This window comes from Petaurus breviceps, unplaced genomic scaffold (assembly GCF_028583685.1).
Source record: "Petaurus breviceps papuanus isolate PSGF00001 unplaced genomic scaffold, PetGlider_PUasm1.0 90994, whole genome shotgun sequence".
Classification (NCBI taxonomy): domain Eukaryota; kingdom Metazoa; phylum Chordata; class Mammalia; order Diprotodontia; family Petauridae; genus Petaurus; species Petaurus breviceps.
In genome coordinates this window covers 1,211,091-1,226,854 of record NW_027187393.1, presented here as the reverse complement: position 1 = coordinate 1,226,854, position 15,764 = coordinate 1,211,091, and the positions used below count along the sequence as shown (strand labels likewise).

General features: G+C 37.8%; 1 protein-coding gene across 11 annotated transcripts in view; it reads left to right on the top strand.

The window, feature by feature from the left end:
- UIMC1 (ubiquitin interaction motif containing 1) overlaps window positions 1-15,764 on the top strand; it is a 142,986-nt gene that overhangs the window by 38,659 nt on the left and 88,563 nt on the right. For all 11 annotated transcript variants that reach the window (XM_069077613.1, XM_069077620.1, XM_069077615.1 and 8 more), the window contains one exon: window positions 4,369-4,456. In XM_069077613.1, the coding sequence (XP_068933714.1) occupies window positions 4,369-4,456 (88 nt within the window). The remainder of the gene's footprint in view (window positions 1-4,368; window positions 4,457-15,764) is intronic.

Below are 15,764 nucleotides of genomic sequence, written 5' to 3'. Positions count from 1 at the left end.
GTAAACTTCTCTCAGCAAAACAAGTTTTGTGGAACAAGCCCTATTCATAAATTGGAAACAACCTCCAGTGCTCTTTTCCTGTTTTGTTTCCTATTTAAGTCATAGTAAAACTTGGCTAAATGGGAGTTTAGGGTCACTTATTTCTTAAAGATTGAAGTTGTAAGAAAGTTAAATGATCTGCATGTTTATTTCTATGAGGGACCTATAAGGATTAATTTGATTTATTTCAGTTACATATAGCATACTTTAGGGAGTGGTTGGTAATAATAAAATATCATGTAATATTGGAGGACTCTTTAAAAATTTATTTTGAGTAATTTTACTTATATATCTCTTCAACTCATTAAATGGCTTTGCACTTTCATTTTTTCCCTCCTGAAATTCTTAAACAGAAACTTCCCCCCTAATCCTTCTTGCTGCCAGTTCCATCCCACCCCACAGCATTCCATAAATAAGTCAGCTTAGAAAAGCTTTACTTTAAAAGGTCATACAAGGGAAGACAACTTTTAGATGATTTGTCTGTGAGAAAGGCTGTTTTATCATAAAGATAGTATTTATATATTGCATTATGGCTTATGAAATATTGCCCTTTCAGCAATTCTATGAGGAAATAATAAGTATTTTTGTCCCATTAAAAGTGAAGTGATCTTCCCAAGGTCACATAGTAAATGTTGGAGCAAGGACTTGATGTATAGGTCTTTTGATTTTCAAGTCTAGTTTATCTTTCCACTCTGTTATAATTTGCCTATAATTAGTATTGTAATATTAAATTTTTTGGTTGGATTCTGGGTGTATTAGAAATTCCAAACCAAGCTCAATTGTTACCAGGCTAAATAGCTTAAAAAAACACACTCTTGTAAGAGGATATCTAGGCTTGTAGACCAGGCAAACTGGTTTACTATGCTTTTCTAGACCCTTAGGGTAGCCCTTTGAGTGTTGTTTAGGTCCTGTGTTATGAAGATTGCCTCATTCTACCTCCTGCTGTCACTGTCACTCTTCTTCATAGTTGTAGAGAGTAGAGCAGCCTTACTTGTCCTTGTTCGGAATGTTACTGAGTCCTTAAATTGTTTCTCCAGGTTTTGCATGTTGTGTGCTTTGGAGTAACTAGAATATGAGTAATTAGAGCAACTAGTAAAATAAGTTTTTTTTTTACATAATAATTTTTTAAATTTACATAAGTTTTTTTACATAATAATTTGACTTCAGGTTTTGATGAAAATTACTTGTCACCAAGGGTCACTGGGATTAAGGTATATTCTGTAAGTTTTGTCATGGTTGGGGGAATAAATCAGAGATGGGAAAGATAAGCTGACAGAAAAAGAAGTAATGTTGTAGAAAGGCTTCTATACCCTGGAATGGGAATTACATGATAAAAATTATCTTTGGCTTGTGAATTCTGAGGTTGGAGTACCAGTGAAGGAGTGGATGCCTTTCTTTTGTCTCCATAACCATAATTTTTTTATACCCTTATTATTTTTTAGAATCCAGCCTTTAGTACAAGCTGAGCTCTCTAGTTTTGAGGGGAAGTATGAACTGGTACTTTAAGAAATAACCTATCTAGGGGCAGCTAGGTGGCGCAGTGAATGATGAGTACCAGCCCTGGAATCAGGAGGACCTGAGTTCAAATGTGGCCTCAGACACTTAACACACAAAACTAGCCATATGACCTTGGGCAAGTCACTTAACCCCAATTGCCCCCCCCCAAGGCAAAAAAAAAAGAGAGAAAGAAACGATTAAAAAAAAAGAATTAACCTATCTAGCAAGGGGCTAGTCCGTTAGCAAATTGACAAGAACTTGCCTAAGAGCAGGGAGATCCTGACTCAAGAATAAAAACCCAGTAAGTATTAAAAAAAAAAAAAAACTAACAACAAACAGAAAAAGCTAACAGAAAGTATGTTTTTTTTTTTAAATTCTTTAGTCCTTCAAAAGAACTGTGATTTCATAGCTGTTTGTTGTAGATTGAAGTCCCTAAAGTTCTTGACCTTTTTTGTGTAATGTGTAATTAATAACTAATATGTTAGCAATCTGATGTTTTAAAAATTCACAATAGAAGAAAATGCTAAATTTCAGTTATATTCTATTAGTAAAAATAAAGACGACATGTATATTTTCCCATTCAAGTTCATGGGCCCCAGATTAAGAACCTCTTCTAGAGCGAATTATAAAACTTGTACTCTGTGGGTCCACTTTTGGTAAAGAACTTCTCTGAATTTACTTAGGCTGGTTTTTAGATTTCAGAGACATGGTCCATGGCCAGGGCTGTGTCTAAAAACTTTCCAGCTTATGTTTCACTGGCATAGTCTTTGAGTAGCCAGAGTCATTGCCACAATATGATGAGGCTTCAAAGGATGATGTTATGGAGGAAATTTTGTTTAAAAATAACACACTAACACACACACACACACAGATAAAAATCCAGCATAACAACTGCTGGAAAAAAAAAAACCCAAAACCTTTTCTTTGTATTTGGGCAAGTTCTATCTATAAAAGGTCCAGTTTTCTCTGGGTATTATTTTTGTGCTTTTTGATGGGTTGAGAGTTAATCATTTTTCCTATATTAATAGCCATTGTTAGTAATATGTTAGCATACTTAGCATGGCAACATTATGGATAAAGAGCTGACATCAAACCCTCGAAGATTTGTGCTTCTGACACATACTGAGTTTGTAATCTAGGGCAAGTTAGTTATCCTCTCAGTTCTTTAGGCAACTACGTTCCAGACAGTGCTTATTTGGCACCAATAGACAGGTTTCTTCATTTGGGAGCTCCCTATATCATTGAAATTATAGGCCCAGTCTCTTTTTCTAAGCAATACACTATGGCATATGTGTCTTTCCATTGCACTTTGGGTCACCTACAGTTGTGATTTTTCAGAGATGATAATGTTCTGTGATTCATAGGTACGTTGCATCACTGGTACAATTAGTGTTAAACAGGATGGACTTTGGCAACAGCAGCTTGGGATCATTGAAAATGTACTGCATGGGCAGTGGTTTCAGAGACAATATAAAGAATATGTGTAACTAGGAAAATAAGCTGGAGTAGTCAGTCATATAGCAAGAGTCACTACCACTCTAGTGCAGGCCCTCATCACCTCACACTTGGATTATTTTAGTCACCTGCTGGTGGGTCTGCCTGGCTCAAGTCTCTCCCCACTCCAGTCTATTCTCCTCTTAGTTACTAAAGTGATTTTCTTAAAGTGCAAGTCTGATCATGTCTGCCTCGTGCTTCTTCCCCCCCACCCCAGACTCCAGTGGCTCCCTATTATATCACATACAAAATATTCTGCTTAGCATTTAAAGCCCTTCATAAGCTATTTCTCTCCTACATTTTCAGTCTTCTTATATTTTATTCCCCAACACATATTCTTCAATCCAGTGCCACTGACCTCCTGGTTCTTCCACAAACAAGACACTCTATTTCTAGACTCTGGGATTTTTTCTGGCTATTCTCCCATGCCTGGAATGCTTTCCCTCCTCCACTCCAACTACTGACCCTCCCTGGCTTTCTTTAAGTCCCAACTAAAATCCTATCTTTTACTGGAAGTCTTTCCCAACCCCTCTTAATTCTAGTGCACTCTGTCAATTATTTCCTATTTATTCTGTATCTGTGCCTTATAGCTTGGGCCCATATGGCTCTGGAGGAGAAAGTGAGACTAGTGACCTTGCACAGCAGCCCTCCCTCACTTAAATCCAATTCATCTGCATGTCATGGCATCTCTTTCTTGATGTCATGGCCTTCTTTAAGAATGAAGGACAAACAACGTTTATCCTATATGTAGCTTGCTTTGTGTATATTTGTTTGCATGTTGTCCTCCCCATTAGTTTGTGAGCTCCTTGAGGGCAGGGACTGCCTTTTAACTCATTGTATCCCCAGAGCTTAGTAGTGTGCCTGGCATAAAAGGTGCTTAGTGAATGTTGATTGATTTCTTAAAGAATGATAGATGACAGATGTTCAACCTAAGTGTTGCACTAGTATCCGTGAAATAAATAAAAATGCCACAGGAATGCCCTCAGTTTGTTGGGTAGATCTTATTTCTAGATTTCAGTGAATATGAATCACAGAATGAAACAGGGAGGGAATGGGTTACAGGCTGTACTGAAGGAAAGAGTGTTTACACTGATAGACTGAGGAGATCGTGGAGTGGATCCTTGAAACATTACTAGTAGTACAATGCTGTTAGAATGAAAGGATTTTTGTTATCCTTTCAAGTTTGAGATCACTGTTTTCTGAAAATGGCAACTTCTTCCTCACAAGTCAGGGACCTGTTACCCTTTATTACAGTTTAAGTCCCAGAGAAGGCAAGGGAAAGCACTACTTTTAATGACTTTTATTTTTAAACTGATTGTATTTCTTGCTTTGCAACAGGAACCTGGGGAAGAGAATGGATTCCTGAGAACAAGGACAATGCAGCAGTCGGACAGAGCAAAATGTGCAGCCAAAAGAAAAATTACACGTATGTTTTCATTTGGGAAGCAGGAAGCCTTTAGTTAAAGTTAGCTTGAATGCTACAGTATTGCTGATTTCTCCACTAGGAAGAGAAAACTGTGCTGTGTACCGTGGTAACCACTTCTGTTTCTGTAGTTTTATTACCAAAATACTTTGCTTACACTAATTCTATGAGGTAGAAGTTGTAAGAGTTATTATTATCTCCATTTTGCAGAGGAGGAGACTGAGGCTCAGTGATGTCAAGTACCCTCCTTCATAATTAGTAAGAGTTGGAGTTGGAAGTTAAACTCAGGTCTCCCGACTCCGAAGTATACACCACACTAACTGCATTTCACTGCATAATTATCGCCATCATATAATTATCGCACCATTTTTTCAGTCCAAAAATTGGTTTATAACCTTTCATCAAATAATTGTCATGTGGTATAATTCTGTTTGTCACAGCACTTAAGCAGAGCAGCGATGTATTCACCAGTAGCATATGGATCCGCATTTATCTCTTGCATGTTGCAAGCCCCAAGCCTAGAATTCTCAGTGAACTTGAATTGTCACTATTCAATTTTAACGTATATTCAAGAGTATATCTTGCACCAAAGACAACTTAGAAATAAATGATTTCCAAGTAATACTGGCACAAATTTTTCACATAATGGTTGCACCCCACTTTTTTGCAAAAGAAATTGGCATAAAATCTGTGACAGTTATGCAGTGAAATATGGTAGGTTCATTAATAGCTTACACTGGCCATCAGTAGAATTTCTTTTATGTTATTATCTCTCCATTCCAGCCCATGGAGCCTTAAGGAGTCAGAAGACCTGTGCTGTGGTTTCATAAAGTTTAGTGCTTAAAATTTAACAAAATGCTCCAGATATGGACTGACCACAGCAGAATACACTGGGACTATGCTTTCCCTTGGTGTAGACCAGAGATTCTTAACAGGGGCCCATAAACTTGTTTTAAAAAATATTTCCATACCTCTATTTCAGTGTACTTGGTTTCCTTTGTAATAGTATTTATTTTATTTTATGCATTTTCAGACATTATTTTTAGAAGGGATACATAAGCTTTTACCAGATTGTCAAAGGAGTAGAATCTATAACAAAAAGTATAAAGACTTTTGTTAATGTTAGCCTAAAATTGCTTCTAAAAAGTGGCTTCTACTTGACAACATTGATATATTTTGAAGTTTGTACTTCACTAAATATAAGACTTCAGGTCACACAAACTGCTGCTGTCTCATCTAACTTCTCCCTTCCCTTAATACTTATGTACTTGATTTTTTAATTAATTTGTCCTTATTCAATCTCAACTTGTTAGATTAAACCAGTGTTTAATTTACTGATATTTTGTCACTGGATGAGGGTATTGAAATACCTTTTTTCAGTTACGTTTATAATTTTGTGGAAAAATTGACAAATTTTTACTTGTCTGTTTTGCCAGAAGGACCTTGCTCATTTGATATAACTGAACGTTTCTTGAGTTACCTTTTACTTTTCGATTAATAAGAATCTTTCTTTTGTTTCTACCCAGACTGGAAGGTAGGTGGCATAGTGGATAGAGAACTAGGCCTGGACTGAGGAAGACTTGAATTCTGAATTGGCTTCCAGTTGGCTTCCAACACTCAGAAATTTTTCCCTGGACAAATCCCCTTTGTCTCAGCTTTGTCAACTATAAAATGGGGACGATGATAATAGAACCCACCTCATGGGGCTGGTGCAAGGATCAAATGAAATAATATTTCTAAAGTGCTTGGCACATCATAAAAGTGCTTAATAAATGCTTATTTCCTCCTTCCTACACCTACATATCCCCACCTATATTAAAAAAAGGAAAACAAAGCCCTTGTAACAAATATGCCTTTAAGCAAAACCCAGATTACCTCTTTGGTCATATCCAAAGCAATCTATATCTCAATATGTGCTCTGATTCTATCACCTCTCTGTCAGGAGGTGAATGGCATATACCTCTGCAGTTTTGGTTGGTTATTGCTTTTATCAGAGTTCTTAAATCTTTCAAAGTGTAGTTTAACATTTCTGTCATTCTTTTAGAGTTTGCTAAGTGCTCCTCTCATTTCAACCCTTCAAGGTAGATAACCCTGTTTTGCAAAAGAAAAAAACTAAAGCTCAAGGAAGTTAGTTAAATGTTTTACCTTTACCACTTTATTAACTGGTAGTACCAGGATTTGCACCCAGCTCTTAACTGAGTCCAGTGCCCTTTTAACCAACCTTCTTACAGATGAATGTATCTTCATTATCAGTCTTTATCAGCAAGTCTTTTTTATTATGTCTAATACTGACTATATAGAAAGCCTGTTTAGGCCTTGTTCATACTCTCCTTTTTATTGCAGATAATGTCTTGACTCCAAAAAGCCCATTTTTCAATGTTGGTAGTAGGGCTGACACTCTGTGTATCTTGTTTGCCTATGTGAGTTTAATGTTTTCTCATTGACTTTCAGTTGTAGTCAAAATTGTTTCCAAGTTCATACCATCACTTACTCATTGGAGCCTGTAGGTGAGATGTTTTATTCAGGGAGGATAAAACGGAACATGAAGTCTAAATAGATTTTTCTCTAGTCTTGTTTTAAGTCAATGCTTTAAAATAAAAATATTTAGATAGTATATACAAGTAAAAATGAAACAACTTGAATAATTACTATTAGTATTTTTCTGACAACAAAGATTCAGAAATGACTTATTTTCTTTGAGGGGTTTTAATGTAGTCAAAACTAGTTCATTCTTGGATAAGGTAGTCATGTTTTTTCATTATGTTAGATCATTATTATGCTACTGTAATACAACATCACTGAATCTTAGCCTGTTGTATAGGGCCTTTATCTTAGCAGAGGAAAAAAGAACTATTTTTGAAGGAGATGAAGGAAAAAATATTTAGATGGAAGAGGGAGCTTGTCTTGTTTAATTGGATAAATCTGTGAAATACAGTAGTGGAAATTAGTGTGGTATGGTATAGTGAGTGATAAGAACAATGGATTTTGAGTTGGGAGATCTGGGTTCAAAGATGAATGACCTTGGGCACTTAACCTTTTGGGGCCTTATCTATTAAATGGATATACTGATAATTGTACTGTTTATCTTATTGGGCTATTGTGAGCATTATGTAAACTTCAAAGTTTTTTTTAAATTATTTTTTAGTTTACATCATTCATTTCCACAAGATTTTGAGTTACAAGTTTTCTCCCCATTTTTTCCCTACCCACCACCCCAAAACAGCGATCCCATTGAATATCCCCTCCCCCAATCTGCTCTCTCTCATAACTTCCCTCATTCCCCCTCCGACTTTCCTGTAGGACACAGTGGATCTCTATGCCCCAGTGCCTGTATATCTTATTTCCTAGTTACATGTAAAATAATAATAATAATATACATATATTTTAAACATTTGATTTTAAACCTTTGAATTCCAGATTCTTTCTCTACCTCCCTTGTCACCCACCCTTACTGGGAAGATAAGCAATTCAATATAGGTTGTACATGTGTAGCTATTCAAAACATTTCCCTAGTGGATATGTTGTGAAAGACTGACTATATTTCCCTCCATCCTATCCCACCCCCTACTAGTTCTGTTCTCTACTTTGATCCTGTCCCTTTTCAAAAGTGGGTGCTTCCAATTTTCCTCCCCCCCCAGCTTGCCCTCCCTTCCATCATCCCCCTCTCATCCACTTCCCCCCTACTCTCCTGTATGTAGAGTGAGATATCCTGTTTAGTGTGTATGTCATTTCCTCCCTAAGCCCAATTCAATGAAAAAGGTTGACTCTTCCTGTTCTTCTCCTCCATTGTAACAATTTTCCCTTGCCTCTTCTATATGAGATAATTTACCCTATTCAATCTCTCCTCATCTCCTCTCATTATATTCCTCTCTCATCTCTTAATTTTACCTTTTAAGTATCATCCCTTCCTATTCAATTGGTCTTGTGCCCTCTGTCTATGTATACCTGTACACATATATACATATACTCACAGATGTATTCATATGCCCATATACCCTCCTATATAGACATATATGTATGTATACATATATATAATTTATACATATATATATACACACACATATTTATATTCCCTCCAACTATTTTCATACTGAGAAAAGTTTCATAAGTTACAAATATTGTTTTTCCTTGTAGGAATGTAAGTAGTTCAACTTTGATAAGTTGCTTATGATTTCTTTTCCCTGTTTACCTTCTCATGCTTCTCTTGCTTCTTATATCTGAATGTCAAATTTTCTATTCAACTTTGGTGTTTTCTTCAAGAATGCTTGAAAGTCCTCTATTCCATTGAATGACCATATTTTCCCCTGAAACATGATACTCAGTTTTGTTGGGTAGGTGGTTCTTGGTTTAAATCCCAGCTCCTTTGACCTCCGGAATATCATATTCCAAGCCCTTCAATCCCTCAGTGTAGAAGCTGCCAGATCCTGGGTTATCCTGATTGTGTTTCCACAATATTCAAATTGTTTCTTCCTGGCTGCTTGTAATATTTTCTCCTTGCTCTAGGAACTTTGGAACCTGGCTATAATATTCCTAGGAGTTTTCTTTTTGGGATCTTTTTCAGGAGGTGATCGGTGGATTCTTTCAACCTCTATTTTGCCCTCTGGTTCTAGAACATCAGGGCAATTTTCCTTGAGAATTTCTTGAAGGATGATTTCTAGGTTCTTTTTTTGATCATGGCTTTCAGGTAGTCCAATAATTGTTAAATTATCTCTCCTGGATCTATTTTCCAGGTCAGTGTTTTTTCCAGTGAGATAATTCACATTGCCTTCTATTTTTTCATTTGTTTGGATCTGTTTAATAGTATCTTGATTTCTCATAAAGTTACTAGCTTCCATTTGCTCCAGTCTAATTCTGAAGGAATGATTCTCTTTAGGGAGCTTTTGAGATTCTTTTTGGCAAATTTGGCTTTTTAAGGCATTCTTCTCCTCATTGGCTTTTTGAGCCTCTTTTGCCATTTGAGTTAGTCTTTTTTAAGGTGTTATTTTCTTCAGTCAGGTCGTTGACTCTCTTTTCATGATTTTCTTGCATCATTCTCATTTCTCTTCCCAATTTTTCCTCCACTTCTCTTATTTTGTTTTCAAAAGCCTTCTTAAGCTCCTCTATGGCCTGTAACCAGTTCATTTTTTTTGGAAGCTTTTGGTACAGGAATTCTGACTTCACTGTCTTCCTCTTGTTCCGTGCTTTGATCCTTTTTGTCCCCAAAATAGGAATCTAAAGTCAGATTGCTGTGCTTGCTTTGCTTTCTTTGCTTGCCACTCAATTACTTGATTTTTGAGCTTTTTGCCACAGTAAAACTCTGCTTCCAGAGAGGAGAGCTTTGTCCCAAATCACTAGGGTTTTTGCACCTGCCGGAGCTATTAGTTAGGTACCCTCTCAGAAGCTTCCACACGCTCTGGCAAGCTGGTCACACACGCCAGGACCTCCACCCTAGACAGCAATCCAGATCCAAGCAGGTTAAAGCAAGAGCAATTACCCCTCAGACTGGTCACTTGGTCCCCCTACAATCTGCAGGCCCAGAGCTCTGAGGGAGCCACATGGCAGTGGCTGGATGGCTGCCATGCCTCAGGCACTTCTCCCACCAGGGGCAAAGGCTTGACTGAATTCCTGGTTCACAAAGTCCACACTGCACTGACCTCTCACTTTGTCCTTAGCATCTATGGGTTGGTAATTCTGAAAACTGCCACAGCTGATCTGAAGTCCCTCCAGCCAGCAGCTGGTTGTGGCCACCCTGAGGCTAAAACTGTGGGCTCACTTGGTGCTGGGCTCAGCTCCCAGTGTGCTCCACTGGCCCCTTCCTGCTGGCCTGCAGGACTGTCTTCAGCTGGAGGTTACCTTCTCTGTGTCATTTTGTGGGTTCTGTAGCTCCAGGATTTGTTCAATCATTTTTTACGTCAGTTGGAGGAGGTGGGAGCAGGAGTCCTGAGGAAGTCCTGTTTCTACTCTGCCATCTTGACTCTGTCCCCCAAAGTGTTCTTTGAATTTGAGCTGGCATTTGATGAAAGGGTATTGTTCTTAGGACTTCTTAATATACAAAGCATCTAGTTTTGTGTTCCAAAGTCTTAGTCTGTTTGCCCACGTAACAGTGGGAAACTAACAGAACATCTTGAGTCCTTGTTCATCATAAATTATGACTGGTGTTACCAGCCTCTCCCAAGTTATGTACATATGCACAATGCTTTGGAAAGATGAGACAGCCTGCAGAATTATCAGATACTTTGCAGAGGAGTCAGTTTAGTGGAAGCCTAACCAGTCCCTCTTGTTCCTGAGGGTGAATTCTGTCTGACATTTTCCCTTAGGGTGTATGCTTCCAGGTGGGATTGCTATGACTGCTTCTCTGTACTACTTCTTGAGTTCATGGACAGCTTGAGAATTAGGGGTAAAATGTGTCTTGATTACCTTCTTTGTTGTGATGGCCTAGAGCCTAATACTGTATCACTTTTGGTTAAATTATATGAAAGATGGGAATGAGTTGCTGAATGTTTTTTCTTTTCTGCTTTAGAGGCTACTTGTTGTTAGAACAAACTGTATGGCTTTGTGAATACCTCATATTTGTATTGCTTTGAAACTGCTTTTCAGGTTGTTAATATGATCCTACTGTAATAACTGGGTGAGGTAGTTGGGATAGATTATTACAGATAAGGAAACTGATACCCAGAGGTGGTGGGTGAGCATAACTTGCTTTCCAAGTAGTTCCTCTCCCTGCCACACAGTATTTGAGAGGGAGTGTGCCATAGTAGTAAAGAAACACTGGATCTGAAAATTTAAAACTTCATTTCAAGTACACATGCCTTTAGGAGCAGCCAATCAACATAATTTATTAAGCATCTACTAAGTTACTCTTCTTTTTTAAGGCTTCCTTTTCCTTATTTGTAAAATGAGGGAGTTGGACTTGATGTCTAATCCCTTCCAACTTTAATATCCTGTGATTCTAAGAGACAGAGAGAGTGGAATGTGATAAAATTGTTAGTATATAATGGAATTATGAGGCTTCTAAGAAATAGTTATATTTATGAGACTGTTTAGGAATGAGAGGCAGTGTGGAATAGTAGATAGAGAGCCAGCCTCAGCAGGGAATTCCAGGAAGATCTGTTTGATCTGGAGAGAGGCACTAAAACTCTCCGAACTCTAAAAAAAAACCCTCTAAGACTATAAGTAGCAGAGACCATGTCAGCCTGCATTGGCAGAGATCATTTCCTCAGCTGGGGTTTTTCTATAACAATGAAATCACAGGTCCAGTCTTGATCCATTATGAGAAACAAAGGGCTCTCATATTTCTCTGGTAAGCAAAACTTATGTTTTTGTACTGTATGCAAACTAATATTCATATTCCAGGGGACATACATATAATATCTTACGTCTCTATAATATTTACAAAATGTTTTCTTCACAGCAGTCCTGTGAGATAAGGTAGTTTTGAGTGTTATCCCCATTTTATAGATAAGGAAACTGAGACTCAGAGGTTAAGATGATCGCACAGCTAGTGAATGGCAGAGCTAGGGTTTGAAACTCGGCACTTTTGAATCCAGAGCCAGCGCTTTTTCTTCTCTGTTCTGCTGCCTCCATGATATTTAGAAAAGACAAAGAGGACCCAGGTGATGCCTTGGTGCTCTCTAGAACCCTCAGAAAATGCTGTTCTGCAGAGCCAAATTGTCTGATAAGTTGAAATTTTGTCCCTTTGAGTAGCCCAATTTCTTTTTCATTTTAACCATTTTGGACTGAAATTTCTTTATTACATACTTTCTTGCTTTTTCAAACTGAGATGAATGTGTTGAACATCATTTAACCATGTCTTGATCATTTGATCATTGCTGTAAACATTGTTCTGTGCACTGTTAGACATTAACATCTTCAACTCCTATCTCTGATGATGGGTTGGAATATGATATTTCCCTTAACTGAGGGAATAGGAAGCCATTAAAAGAAATTCAGCCTCTGCCTTCAACTGTCCTTAATAGTGAGGATGGATTATATCTCTGCCTAGTACTTTTTAAAAAATGGATTTTATTGATGGCCTTTCTTTTTATATCATGTTTCATTCCCAAAGAGATCCTTCCCCTGATGCTACCCAGAGAGCCATCTTTTGTAGCAATGAATAAAAATGAAGATTAAAAACTGCAGTTTGGTAGAATTAACCAACATATTATACTAATGACATGGTATATACAGTGTTTCACAGCTGTAACCCCCCAGTACAGCAAAGAAGGGAGCAAAATACTTTTTTACATTTCATTTGGGAGAAAACTTGGGTGTTATTCAATGTTCAATTTCAGTTCTTATTGCTCTTCTGAACTCTTCATGCTCAGTTTTTTCTTACAGTAAAATTGTAATCCATTCCATTAATGTCCCACAATTTGTCCATTTCCTAGTTGATTCCGTGATAATTTTCTTTTTTGCTTTTTGGAGAGGGGAGGGGAGGGCAATTGGGGTTAAGTGACTTGCCCAAGGTCATATAGCTAGTGTGTGTGTGTGTGTGTGTGTGTGTGTGTGTGTGTGTGTGTGTGTTCTGTTGTATTTTTATTTTGGTAAATATTTCCCAATTACATTTTAATCTATTCCTGGCCAATTTGATGTTTACCAGACATTTGACACCATAGTTATAAGTTGAAGAATAGGTGGCAGGAGCAGGATAGCTATGCCAAATATCTGTTGCTTGTTTCCAGTGGTTTCCACACAAATTATCTTCTACTTAGTATTAGTTGAAGAAAACAGAGACTATTCAGTCTGCAGAAGGTTTGAATGAATAGGGCAGCCTCTAGTGTTTGAAAACTGTCTTGTGAAAGAGGAATTATACTTGTTCTCCTTGGACTCTTAGGGTAGAACATAAAGCAACAATCAGTCCACAAACATTTATTAAGTTCTTGTTATATATCAGGCACTGTGATAATTTAACCCATGCATGAGCAGCTTTCCAGAAGAATGCTACTGTGAATAGCTTTTAAGGTTCTGATTAAACAGTATAGTGAACACGATATTCCATAACAAATCAAAGCAAAATATTCACAGTGAATCAAGGTATAGTATTCACAATGTAACAACTTATATAGCATTCACAATGACTTATCACTAAAATGGCCATATAGTTTTCACCAAAGTGGTCACAATAGTTTTCAGCAAAGCACAATCATTTAGGAACTCAATCATTCAATTATCCTTAAGGAGGCTTAAGGGTCACAAAATACAATAGTCAAAAGTTCTCCACTCATCGGGCACACTAAGTTACAGATCAGTCACTATTCAATCATCAGTCACTACTCAGTCATTAGTCATTACTCAATACTTAAGGGGTAGTGGAAAATACACAAGCCATCCACCCCTTGGTCACAAGTAAATCACAGTCTTCTCAGTCAGTACACAGTATCCAAGTAAAGTCTTGTTTCAGCTTGACTCGAGGCTGGCTCTCAGTTTCCATGGTTCCTTTTCCATGGTTCCAGCTCCAACTGTCACTTGGATTCAAAGGCAGGCAGCTCCCAGTTCCTTGTCCAACTCCTTGTCTAGTTCTTCGTCCAGTTCCCATTACATATTGAAGCTCACAGTGTCCAGTGCACCTCAAGTCCTTCAGAGTTCCTGTTTCTGGAAAGACAAAGCTTAACAGAGCCACAATAATATTCATACACATTGCTGGCACCATCATCAATTCACTGTCTGCCTGTGAAATCAACTCAGACCCGCCAACAAGGTCTGAGAACTCAACACAAATCATCAACATAGAAATCAACACAGACCCACAAACAAGGTCCACGAGGTCAACACAAATCATCAGTAAAGTCCCAGGACCTCCAAAACCCTCCCCCAGGACTTCTGTACACATACAACCAGAAAATCCTTTTTCAGGGCTTCCAGTAAGGTCCCAGGGCTTCTGTACAAAGTATCATAAACAAACATCAACACAGACAGAGCAGACACCACAAGTTTTCTCCTTCTTGACTCTGCCACTACAAGAGTCTTCTTCTCAATTGCTGTCTCTAGCCCTGATATAGTCATTAGCTCTTTCCCAGGAGTTTGCAAGTTCTTTTTCTTTTTTTTTTTCTTTTTGGAGGGCAACTGGGGTTAAGTGACTTGCCCAAAGTCATGCTGCTAATTTTTGTGTTAAGTGTCTGAGGCCGTTTTTGAACTCAGGTCTTCCTGACTCCAGGGCTGTGCTCTATTCACTGCCCACCTAGCCACCCCGAGTTTACAAGTTCTAGAGTTCACAAGTTGTGGAGTTCACATGTTCTGAAACAAGGTGTTAATTCAATAGCTGAAAAAAGGTGTGAACTACTTCTCTGCTTGCCATTACAGATAAGCATTCAGGATACCAAAAAAGGTAAAGAATGAGTGCTGCCCTCAAGTAGCTCACATTCTAATGAGAGAGACAACATGCAAACAACTATGTACATACAAGATATGTAGAGTAAATGGGAGATGATCTTATAGGGAATACACTAGCATGGGGGGTTGGGGGTGGGAGGGGGGATTAAGAAAAGCTTTTTGCAGAAAATGTGGTTTAAGAGTCTGGGAATACCAGGAGGTAGAAACAAAGAAAGAGAAAATTCTAGGCATGGTGGACATCCAGTAAAAATGCATGGAGTTGTGAGAAGGTATTGCTGGATTGTGGAGTCATTGGAGGGGAAAGCAGTAACATTAAGACTAAAAAGATAGGGAGACCGGGTTGTTAAGGGCTTTGAATGCAAAATGGAGAATGTTATATTTGTTCTTGAAGATAATAGTTTTTCTTTGCCTCCTTGTAGGTTTTTCTTTTCCTCTACTGTGCAGTTTTACTTTATTTTTTTTTAGCCCTCCCTTCCCCCCCCTCTCAAAGGCTACAATTAAGTGTGGATATGTATATGGGTATGTGTATATGTATATATGTGTATATGTATACACATGCACACATACAGGCATACACATATACACTCATACATATATGTAAGATTGTGTTATGCTTATTTCCACTTATCATCTATTTCTCTGAAGGTGGATAGCATCTTCCTTCCTAAATCCAAGTCTCCATGTTTTTCTAAATCGGCCACCTCATTTCCTGTACTATAGGAACATTCTAACCCAGTCACATTTTGTCTGAGAGATTGTCTAAGAAAGTTTCCCCCCCAATTTTCTGCATTTCTTTTATTCTTTACTACATAGGTTTTATTTATACAAGAAAATTTTAATTTAAAAAATCAAAATCATCCATTTTGCACTTCAACATTGCCCCCTTATAATATGTTTTAAGGTCTGATACTACTGAATCTGCTTCCTTTACATCTTTTTTTCCCCTGGTTTCTTTGTAGTTCCTGACTTTTTGTTCTTCTGAATGAACTTTGTTATTTTTTCT